This window comes from Sparus aurata, chromosome 5 (assembly GCF_900880675.1).
Source record: "Sparus aurata chromosome 5, fSpaAur1.1, whole genome shotgun sequence".
NCBI lineage: Eukaryota > Metazoa > Chordata > Actinopteri > Spariformes > Sparidae > Sparus > Sparus aurata.
In genome coordinates, this window is record NC_044191.1 from 33,868,939 (window position 1) to 33,884,390 (window position 15,452).

At 42.9% G+C, this 15,452-nt stretch overlaps 1 protein-coding gene across 1 annotated transcript; it reads left to right on the forward strand.

The window, feature by feature from the left end:
• The first annotated feature begins 566 nt into the window (after positions 1 to 566).
• Positions 567 to 3,818, forward strand: LOC115581017 (trichohyalin-like). The gene has a single exon (XM_030415822.1). The coding sequence runs from the start codon at positions 720 to 722 to the stop codon at positions 2,841 to 2,843; it is 2,124 nt and encodes a 707-aa protein (XP_030271682.1). The 5' UTR covers positions 567 to 719; the 3' UTR covers positions 2,844 to 3,818.
• Positions 3,819 to 15,452: the final 11,634 nt, after the last annotated feature.

The window sequence follows — 15,452 nt, forward strand, 5'->3', positions numbered from 1 at the left end:
CATGTGTTTGTCTATAACTTAATATAACCTAAATGAGCCTGCGGTTCAAACTGACCCCTGGTCTGTGGGCTCGTACTTCTGGGTCTAGTTGTAATCTGCTGCTCCCGACATGGGCTCTACGAAAGTAAAATTACCGTGATTGAATGCTCCATTATCTCACCAACAGTTCTGCGCAACCTACAGGTGAAAGAAATCTCTTAAAACTGAACTTGTACCTGCCCAGATGAAAGTGCATTTCTCCTGTTCTGCATGTTAATATTTATGAAAATGAATAACATGACATGAAGATACTGATCAATCATTACAGAGCAGTTTAAGTGGGTTACTATGCTACAAAATGAACTTATTATGAATTTGTTATGCAAATCAGACTTAGATGAACAGGAAGGGGGCGTGGCCAATGGTCTGATGCATTCGTAACCATAGCAACCTGGACTGCCGAGAGTGTTCTAGAACAGAAAGTGATTCCACAGTCCATCAAAGCAACTCCTGCCTGTGATGGCTTTGATGTGACCATTGGAATGTGATGACATCACAGTCAGAGCTAACAGGAGATGCAGGACCTGCACTTCAGAGCTGTTATCCAGAGACTCAGACCAGAGTATCCACACTGAACACACAGCTGAGACAGAAGACTTTCTATATCGAGAAGAATCACGGGAGGAAGACTAAGACACGTGAAACAACTGAATTTAGCGCGGTATTGACACGTTATCATAATGTTGTCTTTGAGGAAAGAATGTCGCCCTGCCACAAAGGTAGAAAAACTCCAGGAAGAGCTCCTACAGCACAGGGCCAAGGAGAAGAAGTTGTTGGACGCCATCAAAGAGCTTAAAGAAAGGCTCGCCGAACTTAGCGTAGTTGAGACTAATTTGAAGAGAGAACGGCTTGAGGTTGATAAGCTACGCAAACACGTCATCGTGAGGGACAGCCAGTTCGAGACGTTGAGGAGAAACTGTTTGAAAGTGAAAGCAGAGCTCAAGAATGAGGAGGAACACAGAGGAAACGAGAGGAAGGAATTGCATGAGAGCATTTTGGCGTTGGAGAAAAGTCTCTCTGAAATAAAAAAGAAATATGCCTCCGAAAAGATGCTGAGAGAACAGAGGGACAGGGAGTTAGACCAACAAGGCAAGAAAGTGCAGGAAAACAAAACACTGGCCATACAAAACCAGACGCTGAACTCTGAGCTGGAACACTGGAAGGGAAAACACAACCACGTGACAAAGACAATAGATGAACTGAGGCAGAAGTTAAAAGCCAAACAAGACGAACACAGAGTGCTACTCCACTTACATACCACAGTAAAAAGAGTCGGAGAACGCGCTGAATCTGACAATGAATTGCTGCGAGAGAATGTAAATGTTCTTGAACGCTTCCAAGAGGACGCCATTCAAAAGGACATCCAACTTCAAGGGGATATGCACAAACAAACCGAGGCTCACAGGAATGAAATATTCAAGTTGACCCAGATGAACAAGAGGTTGGAAGAGGAAAACCTACATCAGAAGATCACACTTGAGGATCAGGAGTCCAAGCTTACAGAGCTAATGAACGAAAGGTGTTCCCTAACAACGGAAGTGGAGAACAAAAGAAAGATGGAGATCATACAGGAAGCCATGATCCTTAAACTGAAAAATGAAGTCAGCAGCTTCAGCGAGATGAAACTTAAACTCCAAATGAGGGAAGAGGAAATATCCAGGCTCATCTGCGACAATTATAAGGAAAACATGGCCATGAAGAATACAGTCAACGTGTTGGAGAAGAGAGAGAAACATGGAATCGTCCAGATTGGGTTCATCAAGGCCGAGAAAGACGTCATTGTTCAAAACCTCTTCAAGGCCCAAGAGGAAATAGATGTGAAAACGAAAACAATCGAAAAACTGACTGACACAATTCAAGATCTGAGTGATGAGATAAGCAGGAAAAATTCAGAGCTCGACAAGGTTATAAAGAATTATCAGTCCAGGACTAAGCAATGCAGAGATGTGAAGAGACAGCTGGAAGACATAAAAAGAACAATAGTGGTCGCTGCAGCTGCTGCGCATCAACACGAGCGGCTGCTGCGGAATGAAATGGCCACAATGGCAGCAGAGAGGGACGAAAAGGCGAGAGAGCTCGAGTTCTGCAACCAACAGCTGAAACTCAAGACACAGACCATTGACAATCAGAATTCCGAGAGGACCAGGCAACAAGAAGCTGCCCGAGATTATATGGACGAAATCAAGTCTCTCAAGCTGGAGATCATGGACATCAAGCATCAATATGACATTGATGTCAAGATAGGGACGCAGAGGGACAACCATGGGAACCTCAAAAGACCTCCTCAGCGAAATGTCATCGCGTCTTTGTGCAGCACGCAAAGACAAGAGCACGTGTTGATTCTAACAAAGCTAGAAGAGGAGAAGGAAAAGAATGAGGAGCTGACGAAGATGTTGGCTGAGCGACCGGTGGACACAACACAGAAGCTCCGCCAGTGTCAACGGGATATCAGAGAGGTCAAGGAACACTTCAAGGTATCGCAGCAAAACTGCGAAGTGTACGAGGAAATGTGCCGGCGTGAGAAGGAGCGGAACAGAAGGCTGACTGATGAATTGAGGAGGCTCAAGTTGGAATCTGCAGAGAGATTAAGGGACACTCGCATGCCCCGTAGTTCAAATCAGACCTCGTCTGACCCTAAGGACAAACCAAAGAGCCCACGTGAAACCAGATCAAGACGCACAAGGTTCCCGACAATCCCCAACACATCCCAGAGTCTGACTGCAGCTGAATCACAGCCTCCCCCTTCTCCCGGGTTTCAGGCAAGAAAAATATTGCTACAGAAACGTCGATTAAATCTACCTTAGGATCAGAAGTCATCAACAGCAAGAAACAACCCGAACATCCTACGTACCCGTGCAGTACAGACCGCAGACGTCCAAAACTTAGCTAGACCTCCTACCTGAACTTCAGACGGGGAATTCTGTTTTCTTTTTTAACCTTGGCCCAACCTTTACATGTTTTGACATGTAAATAATTCACACTTAACTAAAGTTTTGGGATCCATCCTGTAGATAGTCTCATCTGCTGTTGAGGCTATCTGCTGGACTGATCCCACATCTGTAAGTGCAGGGCCCAGGTTAAAAAAATAACAGAATTCCCCTTTTAAAAAAAGGCTAAAGTTCCTTTGAGGGCAGCATGGTGACTCAGAGACGAGCACTGAACTCTCACAGAAAGGTCATCGGATCAGATCTGGTTTGGGCTTTTCTGTGTGGAGTCTGGTTGTCCTTCCCATGTCTGCGTGGGTTTACACCGAGAGCTCCGGTTTCCTCCCACATGATGAAGACTTTCAGGTTAGACGGCTCAGCACCTTGATGGCAGCCTGCGATCACTGTATGATAGACCTCCTACCTGAACTTCGGACGGGGAATTCTGTTTTCTTTTTTAACCTGGGCCCAACAGTTACATGTTTTGACGTGTAAATAATTCACACTTAACTACAGTTTTGGGATCCATCCTGTAGATAGCCTCATCTGGCAGCTTCTTTGCGGCTGCTGCTGAGGCTATCTGCTGGACTGATCCCACAACTGTAAGTGCAGGGCCCAGGTTAAAAGATAACAGAATTCCCCTTTTAAAAAAGGCAAAAGTTAGAGACGAGCACTGAACTCTCACAGAAAGGTCATCAGATCAGATCTGGTTTGGACTTTTCTGTGTGTAGTCTGTTTGTCCTTCCCCATGTCTGCGTGGGTTTACACCGGGAGCTCCGGTTTCCTCCCACATGCTGAAAAAAAACATCTTACCATCTTACCTATCATTTTAATAAACAACAAATTCCTTTCAAATATCTGTATCAGGGTGAGTTTGTATCTATATTAAAGAGCAAGAGCAGGATGATTAAATCTGCACAATTTTGTGTATGTGTGCATGTAAATCCATGCATGTGCATTTGTGAGAATGTCTGTTTGTGTCTATTCAATCTGACCTTTATTTAAAAACCTTTATCTTGTTTAACGTGTCATCTGTCGAGTCCTGCAGCCGCTGGGAGCACACACTTTATTGTCCATGCAAACACGATCTTGTTTGAAAAGAATGGAGGTTCTGGCAGGAGTCCCGTCAAGCCTTGATCTGTCTCTAAAAAGGAGCTTTCTCATTTCCTCTGAGGTGGAAAACCGGCCCGTATGGCTCAGTGGTTACAAGGTTGAAACAACAAGCAAGGTCAGCTTGATTACTGTCTCTGGAGTAAAGTGACATATTGTATTTGAAACATGTACTGCTCAGTTAATTCTTTCTTTCAATCCCTTATGTTTCATTACAAAAACAAGCTCTCCATAGTCCTCCGAGGATCTGCTAGGATGCTTTTCTGGGAAACAACACCTTGCTCTTCAAAGTAAAAGTATTGAACGACTGTGTCCCCGGAGCGTTTACTTTCATTCCTCTAAAAACAGGAGGATGGCATGGACACGGTGCCCTATCACAAGAACAAGAGCTTATCCACTAATGGAGCTTTAACTGGATTAGATCCTCCTTCATCACTACAGTGAAGGTCAGTCTCCAAAGTAACGTCAGATTTTCTTCAACATTGGTGGTTGTAGAAAGGTGTGTTCACCAGCGAACAAACATTTCTTCTTGTGTTACTCAGGGGCTCATTCTCGTTTTCTTATGTGCATATTTACTGGCCCAAACAGCCAGATACTGTGCATCAGTAAGCTAGAGATCAATTTACCCGAGTCTGTGTTTTTCACGCCACAGCTTAGTTTTGCTTTGCTGTAACCAGTAGTTAGCGATGTATTTAGGTGGTTGATATTTCTATGCAATCCCTCCAGAAAAACGTGATGATGCGATCGCATAATTCAATGCATAATCAGCCAAAGTCCACGTATTTATGCGGGGGCTGCATTTTTTCAAATACGCAGCACTTTTGACGCATAAATTGCCGATTTCCGCGCAAAATATGCGGGGCTTGCATGATTTCATAATCCCCGCATTTTCGTCGCAAAAAAGTCACATATATCTCAGCAGAAAGTTGAAAAATGTTGCGTTTACTTCACACAAGAGCAGCCATTTTCCCCTGTTGCCATGGGAACGTTATGAAGTGACGTAATTACGCGACGTGAACATCGTCGAAAAGCTGCAAACCTCACGATGAAGCCCCCAAATCAGTCTCATTTGCCAACAAAAAAATCATACTAGTTTCAAAAACCTTACAGTTGTAAGTATATAAGTAATATGTACATTTACGTTACAGTAAGAGATGCACTTTGTACACTGGAAGCACTTATTTTAACAGAAGATGTCTGTTTTGTACAGCTAAACAGGAAGCACACATTTTATTTTTTTTATATTTTATTTATTCCTTTTTACAGAAGTTGTAGCATATTCCTTTTGTAAAGCTACAGAACTTGTTGGACTCATCAATGTTTTGTAAGTTTTAGCCATGTCTTACTTAAGGTCTGAAAAAAAACAAGATGAGAACTTAAATATTCGGCACTTTCTGTGATGTAGCGTGCTGCTTAATCCAGGAAGTAATAAGAAATGACTCTTTACGTTAAGTTAGTAGCTTTTTTTCACTTTTTTTCTCTTTTTCATCAAACCGCAGTTTTTGCAAGTTCCCGCAATTTCATCGCATAAAATTGCATAAATATCCCGCACATTCCATCACATTTTTTCAAGGATTTTTGCCCCCAACAATCACAAAAAAACTCTGCATTTTTCTGAAAGGACTGTCTATGGGTTGACTTATAGAAACCTCTTTTCCTCAGTTGCATGCCAGACCAGAACAACCAGGAAACACCAGCCCCATAAAGAGTCGCAGTCACGGTGGAGCCCATTGGACCTGATTTCAGACTAGATATGTGTGGCAGTGAGTGGAGAGAGAGAGACATAATGTTTGATCCCGTCTGAAATGTGCCATGAATCACACATGGTGCCTGTTGAATAAAAACTCAATTGTCCAATAAAGTCACTATTTGAAGTTAAGATAGTAAAATTTGTCTACATCAACTCTCTCAACACACAAACGGCAAAATGGCCGCCGACCCGGCACAGAAAAAGTGATTAATAAAAAGTGAAAATCACAATAAATCTGAAAGCTAGGCTAAAATCTAAAGCAGCTCTACAATGGTTGCTTTTGGTGACCGTTCAGCGAGACGGCGTCACTAACAAGAGTGTTGTTCATAATTACGTATTTTCACAGCCTGATATTTAATTACTTTTATGACAAACTGAGACTTTATTGACCTGAAACATCGTATGTGTGATTCTTGACACAATTCAACGTCATACAATTATTTCTTTGTTTTTAATTGCTATTTAATTTACTGCATAAATCTGACATGAGTCTTGATTCAGCTGCCATTCCTTCTCAGGAATATCGAGGCTTGCTTAGACGAGGTAAACTTTCTGAGCGAGCTCCAGTGGATGCAAACCAATGACCTGGTGGTTCGGCGTGACATCACTGCCACTCAACTACACCAATCAGGGATGCTGAATGTTTTCAGACCTTTAACCAAAAAGGACAGTGATGCTCTGCTGTTAAACCTGATGTTAAGATACTTATTAAGTATTATCCTCTTATATCTTTGCTGTAGCTTAACTATTTTCAGTTGAGGCTTTTCACTTTCAGAGTAACGCTGATGTATGAATGGATCTGTTGTCATAGTTATTACACCAAACGCTGGACCAAACAGTCCCAGAGGACATTGGCACAGAATGAGATATTATCAACAGCTTCAATCCAGAAAAACTTGTATTAGTCTTCCTTTAGTGGTGAAACAGTTGCACTTTCATTTCACTGATAGATTCAACCGGTTCAAAGAAGTTTAGGAAGCTTTTGAAGCAATATCTCAAACAGGATGGTCGCCCAGTTCTCTCGTGGAACTGTGTTTATCTCCCTGCAGATAAGTAATATGTGCGTGTGCTTTTCTCAGGACAATTGCTTTTAAAATAGCACCTCTGGGAGAGGCTGCTGGAGATCATCCATACATTACAGGGCAGCTATCTCCTGCTTATAATGAGCTGCCGCTTCTTCTTCCTCTTTTTCATTACAGCTCCAGAAATTCTATTCCAAATATCTTGAAAACGTCCCCAGCCAAGGAAATCGGTGCAATGCATAATCATCTGTCAGCGAGCTTCTTCCAATCAGCAAAGGAAACAACGACAGTAGAGATGAAGAGATGAGCTACGTTTGAATCACTGAGAGGAACACTTACAAAAAGGATTGTTTCTCCATCATTAAAATACTTTTTTTTTGTAATAATCCCAATGACAATCATTATTTTGTGCCTGAATTAAAGACAAATATTAAGCACCCAACAACTATGTGATGATGTTAAACAAGCAACTTCCATTTGTGTTCTCTGAGAGAACAACTGTGTCTGTACCAACTGTACAATATGAAATGTTACGTAAAGCTGGGACACTTCTGGAGGTGATGACACTGAAAATGTCAGAGCAGAAAATCCCAATAAGTCCCCCCAGGAAAATGACCGCAGATTTCTCGGCCGTCCGCGGATTCAAAGACCTTCCACGGACTATCACATTTTGCATGTAGTTTTCATCCCGGCCGCTAGATGTCGCTGTCAGATAGACTGGGCTCTAGACTCACAGTAGAAGTACACTACCCACTGCATCCAGTGGACGCGGGAAACTTTACAAAAGAAAAAAAACGTTATAATTTGGACCTGATTGCACATTTTATGTCAGCATTTCATTGCTGTAACTGAATGTTTACATTTACTATTTGCAGTATGCAGAAGGCACTTTCTGTTCCTGAACCTTCACCCATAGTTTGGTGAAAAGTTTTGCACTTTTTATGTTGCAAAAAAATCTGCAGGGACAAAGAAAATGATGATGTTGATTATTTTAAAACCAGTAATGGTAGGTTCCACAATTGTTTTGCAGTGTTCTGGTATTGCAATTAATTTCATAAGAGAATATTTAATTCATTATTACATTAAAAAAGTATGTTTTTGCAACTGCTCTCCGCAGAATCAAAATTGCTCTCCGCGGAATTTAAACTTTTAAACTCTACAGATTCCTGGGGGCGACTACCTAATTGTGCACAAAGCCTGGTCATGTCATGTTTAAATGAATATAGGTTCATAGTTTGTTTGCTCAGGTCCCAAACACAGTCGCTGCTTCTCTTCCTGTGCTGCAACGTGTTGCTAATTGTTGAGAAATGCAGCTCCTCTCTCAGACACATGACACTGAACGGACCAATCAGAAGGCAGAGAGGCACATTCAACAGGTCACTGTAACTGCACGTCAAAATGCGAATGTCAGTATTTTAAACATGTAAATAATTGTGTAAACATGAAATATTTAAATAGTTGTGCACGCGTTTATTAGGGCTTTGACCCCGAACTTTGTAATTCGAATATAATTTGAATATTTACAAAAATAAAGATATTCAAACGAATATTAGGACCCCCTTAATATTGGAACCTGTTATTTTTTGTAAATGTGTTTGCTTGTAAACGTTGTTTTCAATTCAGATTCCGAGGCTTTTTCACGCCTGGTGAAGTTGTGAATCGCTCATTAGGCTATTATTGGTCATCTGGGCTCCTGTAGGTGACATTAGCGTCCTGGTTAGCGCCTATTTTATATACCAGAACGATGGCCGCGCCAACGCCTACAACAACTACGCCTGAGGAGTTCCAAATCTACACTCCAGACCATCTGAAAAGCAACGTGTGGCGCTACGTTGGGTTCCCAAAGGAACAGGGAAAAATCACAACTAAGGGCAAAGTGATATGTGAAATATGAATGACCAAACTCACACACCACGCGACGACCAGCGACTTGAGAGCCCACCTGTCAACACTACTGACTATTAACTGATACACTGCCCTCTGGTGGACAGAACATGTACAACTTAAGTTTGATACCAATATAGGTCATACTGAAGGCATTTAATGGTCCAAATATTATTAATAAATATTCAAATATATTCTATTATTAATATTAATAAATAAACGAACTTCGAATATGATTTTTGGCCAAAAGTCAAAGCCCTAACGTATATAGATTTTTTGCAAATTAACTCAAATCTAAAATTTCAAAATCAAACATATTGTTCACAGAATTGTGCACTGAATGATGTCCTCATGGCCGTGATGACGTGATACTGACATACAGCTTCCACTGTTGTTTTTAAACACAGCACCAACAATTCAGTATTTCACACTCAGTGACGTGAAAATCATCTGGATTAGGATTCATCATCATTACATTAGGATTCATCCCTTGTGATCTCCTTTAAAAACCTGCATTGTCTCAGTAAACCTGATTGACAGGTGTGTTGACTGAAACACTCCCCCCCTCCTTTGTAATCAGATCCTGGAGTAAAACTCCCATGTAGCATTAATTTCCCTCGGTGACTCGGGTCATCCGAGAGCTTTTAACCGGATCTTTTGTTTGAAGTCCTGCACGTTAGCCTGTCAAGCTGCTGTCATATCAATATTGAAAGGCATCGGTATTTCCATAAAGGCTGGTTAATAGTGCGTGGGACACTGAGGAGGCAGAGGGCAGATGTGTGCCGCTGAATATTAAGATCTGACATTAGAAAATGTCGCCCCTTCATTCTCTCACATTTCAAATGCATCATGGGACTCCGACATCAACCGGAGCCGAGCAGCCGACGTTCATAAGAAATACATGTTTAGAAAATACTGAAGGTTCTCCTCATGTTTCTCTGGAGAAAGTGTGAATGTATATGAGGTTGATTTTTCACATTCAGTGTCTGACCTGCAGCAGATGACCGTCGGCTCTGTGTGGAGAAGAAGTGCTCGCCTGCTGGATTATGCAAACTGATCCTTTTATTTCCTCACTTGGCAGCACGACAAGCTATTGTGAGAAAACGTGTTTCATCCGCTACAGTTTTAGATTTGTAGCTGCATTTTTTTCATGTTTATTCTGCAGAAAGAAACTTAAAACAAGTGCATTTAATTTCACACCAACGCGAACTAGAAAAAAGCTGGAAGTGCGTTTCTTTTAAACGTGATACCAGGTTGTTCTCTTCTGTTTTCTGCATATTTAAGGATGGGATTTCAGTCTGTAGAAGAAGTCTGACATTGACCCTGCAGTCCAGACTTCAGTGGACAGGACTTACCGCACTGTGTGGAAAGTATTTGTCTGGAAAATGATTTGTGGATGGCTGCTGCGCTCTCAGATCATTCATGTGTTTAGGTTCGTAGGTTGACAGTTAATGAGTGTGACGTCACGTGACCCCTGCATGGATGTCATGTTAATTGGACTGTGATCTCTCAGGTCGGCTGCAGATAAATCTCTCTGATGTTTGAGGAGGCAGATTAGCAGTGACTACAGCAGAGGAGCAAATTAAGTTTCTTACCTCCCGTCTGCACGAGGAGAACTGTCACTGCACTGAGAACATCTGACCTGGAGAAGTAACGATCACGCCGTCATACCTTCCAGTTGATATTTTTTCTTTTGATTGTTTTTTGCCTTCACACTTCCTCGGATCTCATATATATAGATATATATTTTATCCAGCATTTAAAAGAGCGGACTCAACTTGCCTGCCTTTAGCCTTTAATTAATCAACCGGGGATTTAATTTCATTTATTCTGGTTGCGATCACATTCCTTTTGTGGCCGTTCTCCCAGGATCTGCACAACCCAGAGCTCCTACGCAGGCGACATAAAAGAACATGTTCACCGCAGCGTATTAAAATATGTAGATATGAAATAAAACACCTAGTTATTAATTCACAACAGCTAATCTTCCATCATAAACATGTTCGTCAGATTACAGCAGAGCTATCTTTTTACCGGTGATGAACGACATTGAATCCATCCCAAGGCTGCCAAAAAAAAGTATTAATCCAGATAACTAATTCAGAAGATGTTGTGTTAAGGTCAGAGCTGATTCTGTCCTGCAGGGTGATGGATAAAGTCACAGTGGGAGGGATTGATAATACCACCAAGGTCACGGCGCTGGAAAAAAATGTCCTATCCAGTGTACCTGCAGGTTTAAAGAGAGACGGTATTGATTAATGTGAAGGTATTTCTCTAAAAGTCAATCTGAACTGGTGGGTGAGATGTGGACTACAAGAAAACCTCATTTCAATGTCATAAATATGGAGATATATACGATGTGTGCTGCCAGAGAGAAGCAAACAAGAAGCTTCCAGATTTATCCGTTGAACCGCAGAATTGAAAATCCTGGTGAAATATTGTCTTCAGGTGAAGTTCAGTGTTCAATAGAGTCTGAAGTTTCTTTAAATCCGCAGATTTGTTGTGATTTTCATTATTGTCTGATACTTTCTCTGTGCTGCGGTGACGGCCCTTGTTTTTCTTACATCTCTCTCAGCGGTATTATACGTTCTCTATGACAAACTGACTCTTTTGATTTCAAAAATTATCTTTTAAATCGACATTATCATCACATGTTTAATTCATGGCTGAATTCAAAGGTAGTGCGGCTCACAGTAAGGGGCGAGTCGCATCTACTTAAATTAAATAAACCAGCTTGTTAGCATTAGATAATCCAATCCATAAAATAAGATTACATAATATTATCTCGTATATAGTTGTTGCAGAGCAGTGGTGGTTCTAGACCAGTTTTAATAGGGGGGCCAGGTCGGGGCCGGCTTTTTTGTTAGGGGGCACATACAACCCGGGAAAAAAAGATAAATCCCTCATTCAGACAAAACAGTGTTTACAATTTCAGCAATTTTGTTTGGGTAGTAAACTGCTGAGACACTTTATTTCAGCCTTTCCATTCAAAACAAAATCATTGCAAGAAATCTGTCATTGTATTATTGATGCAGACTCCCTGTCAGGGGGGCCACAGGGGGGTCCAGACTCAGAGTTACGGGGGCACTGGCCCCTGTTGGCCCCCCCCTAGAACCGCCCCTGTTGCAGAGTGTTAAACAACTGGAGAGTTTATAAAGTGATGACAGTCTCAAGTCTGCACACAAGGTGTTTTTATTTTAACGTGACTTTAGGAAAATGCAGTTTCCCTCCCCACATAATTAACAGTGTTAATGAGTAGTATAAACATTAGGTGCTACCAGCGCTGTTACTGAGCCGTACTGGATGAGGCATCTTCAGTTTACAGTGTGTTATCTCTCGGTACGACACGAGGCTGACGGACAGGAGGCCGAGTGAAAATGGACGTTGATCACCACTCAGGCTTCATCGCCGGAGGCAAGGACACGCACGCAACACGCAGTATGTGCCGCTCCGGTAGTTTTCCGTAGACGGCATCAAGTATATATGCCATCCTCCATCTCCTCCCCTCCCATTTAATCGAGCTACATGCTGGCAAACGTGCGTCTTCCCCTCCGTGAAGCCGGCCATTAAACATGCATGCTCTCCACTGTTGCTGCGTCGCACTTGGCAGCGTGAGTTCTCGCTGCCCCCTGGTCGTTGTCGTTCCGTGAGTCCCCCGATGGGAATTAACCACGCTCTGCCATGCACTTCCTCTCCCGTCTGACTCCCGAGGCCCATCAAAGGCCCGCGAGCGACAACAAGGGCAGAGCGTGCCGCCTCCAGGCGCCTCGCAGGCAAGAGGTTTTCTGACCCTATCTGAAGATCTGGTTCTGCCACTCCAGACAACAAGGGCGCCTGTTTAATTACCGCACTGGATGTGGAGCCATTTGAGCATGTGTGTAACCCCTGATGTGCAAAACGCAAACAACGCCTGTTGTTGTGTCACATACATGGCGTATGTCACGCATGCATGTGTCCCCCGAAGTGTCACGCACACATTGAGGCGGCCATTTTTAATACCCACTGACGTTATTAAAGAGTTGGATGGACGGTTTGATAATTCTGCTTCAGGGAGATCAGGGAGGTCAAGTGTGGGGTGGAAGTAATTAACCTCCAACCTTCAAACACAAACTCAAGAGAAATGAAGTTACAAGGTTAAATATACAGTCAAGTATTTATACTTCCTGTGACGGAGGAACACATGCTCAGCTTCACGGGGTCGAAGTGCGTCTGCGAGCTGAATTGCAAGAAGCCCACGAGGTGACACGGATGCATCTCTTTTTTAAATCTCACGCAAATAATTTGTGCACGCGATTTATTTGTATTTAGTCATTTGCACACCAGATCCTTACAATTTGCGAGACTGGAGAGCCAAAACGAATTATTTTCTCTCGGCTTTCACAGCGGCAATAAACAAGCGTTAACCTCTTCCAATCTTCCTCCTGAAGGTCCAAAAGAAGGTCACTGAATCAAATCTCCGGTGTCCCTGAGCAAGACACTAAACCCCAAATTGCTCCTGATGATGATGATGATGATTAAATATTTTTTGACACTGCAAAACATATTTAATCAGCTGTTGAGCGTTATGTGAGGCCAGTTTGGAGCCGGACGTTTGCTCCACTGATATCTCATTTATTCTGCTCATTAAGATGGAGACAATTAAGAGACAGTGATGAGTGAGTAGGTGAGACTATTTTGCACGACGGTCATGTAGTTTTTTTTGTGGTTCTGGGTTAGACAGACTGTTTTCTATAAACCAAAATAAAGCTGTGAAGCATTCAGCACATGTCAAGACTCACCCTGCCATTTTTTAAATTGTTACAGAAGTTGTGTCATCCATCATCCCCCTCTTTCAGGACCGGTTCAGAATTAAAACGTTTTTTTTTTTTTTATCAACGTACCACTTGTGCGACTCAAGCTCTGTAATTACGGCGGCGCTCTGTGTGTTTATGTGCTACAGCTGACACTTCAGCTCATCTCCGAGCTGATCTGCACACACCACCGGCTCTCTCGCTCCCCCGCCATGATTAAACTGCGCTGCGTGACAAAAGGCGCTGCTGGCATCTAAACAGCAATTAAAGTGAAAATGGCCGTGTCAAATCCAACAACACATATTTCCGTTTGTCGGGATAATTATAGCCATCTTGGTGGCCTGGCGGTGCTCGGCTCAGTGGGTGGAGGAGGATGACAGAGGGGAGGGAGAGGAAGGGCCATTGTAGCATTAGATTAGCAACAGCAACAATAGAAATATCTGTCAAATTAGCCTGTGTTGCTGCTCCCGAGGCCCCGAGCATTCACCAGCACTAACCTTTTTTTACCCATAATTCCATAAATGCAGCTGAATGGGTTTGAAACATGTTGCCATAGTGAAGCTCTGGGGCCCGGTTCTGCATCATCACAGAGGACCCAGGTTTTTAATTGGGCACTTGCTAGCAGTGATCACTGAGAAAGAAGGTTCTGCACTGCAGTGTTCAACAGAACCACAAAGACCTTACCAGGTTCTGAACAGCTGGTTCTCTTTAAACCTCACGGTCCAGATTACAGGAGAATCAGTTTGAAACAAATGAGACAGAGTGGCCTTTATTCAGTCATTCGGTTCTGGTCTCAAGTCATTTGGTCCAAGTCTCAATTCAATTGGTCAAAGTCCCAATTCAAAGAGTCCAAGTCTGCAGTCGTTGTGTCCAAGTCCCAAGTCAGTTGGTCCAAGTCCCAAGTCATTTGGTCCAAGTCTCAAGTCATTTGGTCCAAGTCCCAAGTCATTTGGTCCAAGTCCCAATTCAAAGAGTCCAAGTCTCCAGTCGTTTGGACCAAGTCCCAAGTCAGTTGGTCCAAGTCCCAAGTCATTTGGTCCAAGTCCCAAGTCATTTGGTCCAAGTCACAAGTCATTTGGTCCAAGTCCCAATTCAAAGAGTCCAAGTCTCAAGTCATTTGGACCAATTCACAAGTCATTTGGTCCAAGTCCCAAGTCAAAGGGTCCAGATCCCAAGTCATTTGGACCAAGTCCCAATTCAAAGAGTCCAAGTCCCAAGTCAGTTGGTCCAAGTCTCAAGTCATTTGGTCCAAGTCCCAATTCAAAGAGTCCAAGTCTCAAGTCATTTGGACCAAGTCACAAGTCATTTGGACCAAGTCCCAATTCAAAGAGTCCAAGTCCCAAGTCAGTTGGTCCAAGTCCCAAGTCAGTTGGTCCAAGTCTCAAGTCATTTGGTCCAAGTCTCAAGTCAAAGGGTCCAAGTCCCAAGTCATTTGGACCAAGTCACAAGTCATTTGGTCCAAGTCCCAAGTCACAGGGTCCAAATCCCGATTCAAAGAGTCCAAGTCCCAAGTCAAAGGGTCCAAGTCTCAAGTCATTTGGACCAATTCACAAGTCATTTGGTCCAAGTCCAAAGTCAAAGGGTCCAAATCCCAAGTCATTTGGACCAAGTCCCAATTCAAAGAGTCCAAGTCCCAAGTCAGTTGGTCCAAGTCTCAAGTCATTTGGTCCAAGTCCCAATTCAAAGAGTCCAAGTCACAAGTCATTTGGACCAAGTCACAAGTCATTTGGTCCAAGTCCCAAGTCAAAGGGTCCAAATCCCAAGTCATTTGGACCAAGTCCCAATTCAAAGAGTCCAAGTCCCAAGTCAGTTGGTCCAAGTCCCAAGTCAGTTGGTCCAAGTCCCAAGTCATTTGGTCCAAGTCACAAGTCAAAGGGTCCAAGTCCCAAGTCATTTGGACCAAGTCACAAGTCAAAGGGTCCAAGTCCCAAGT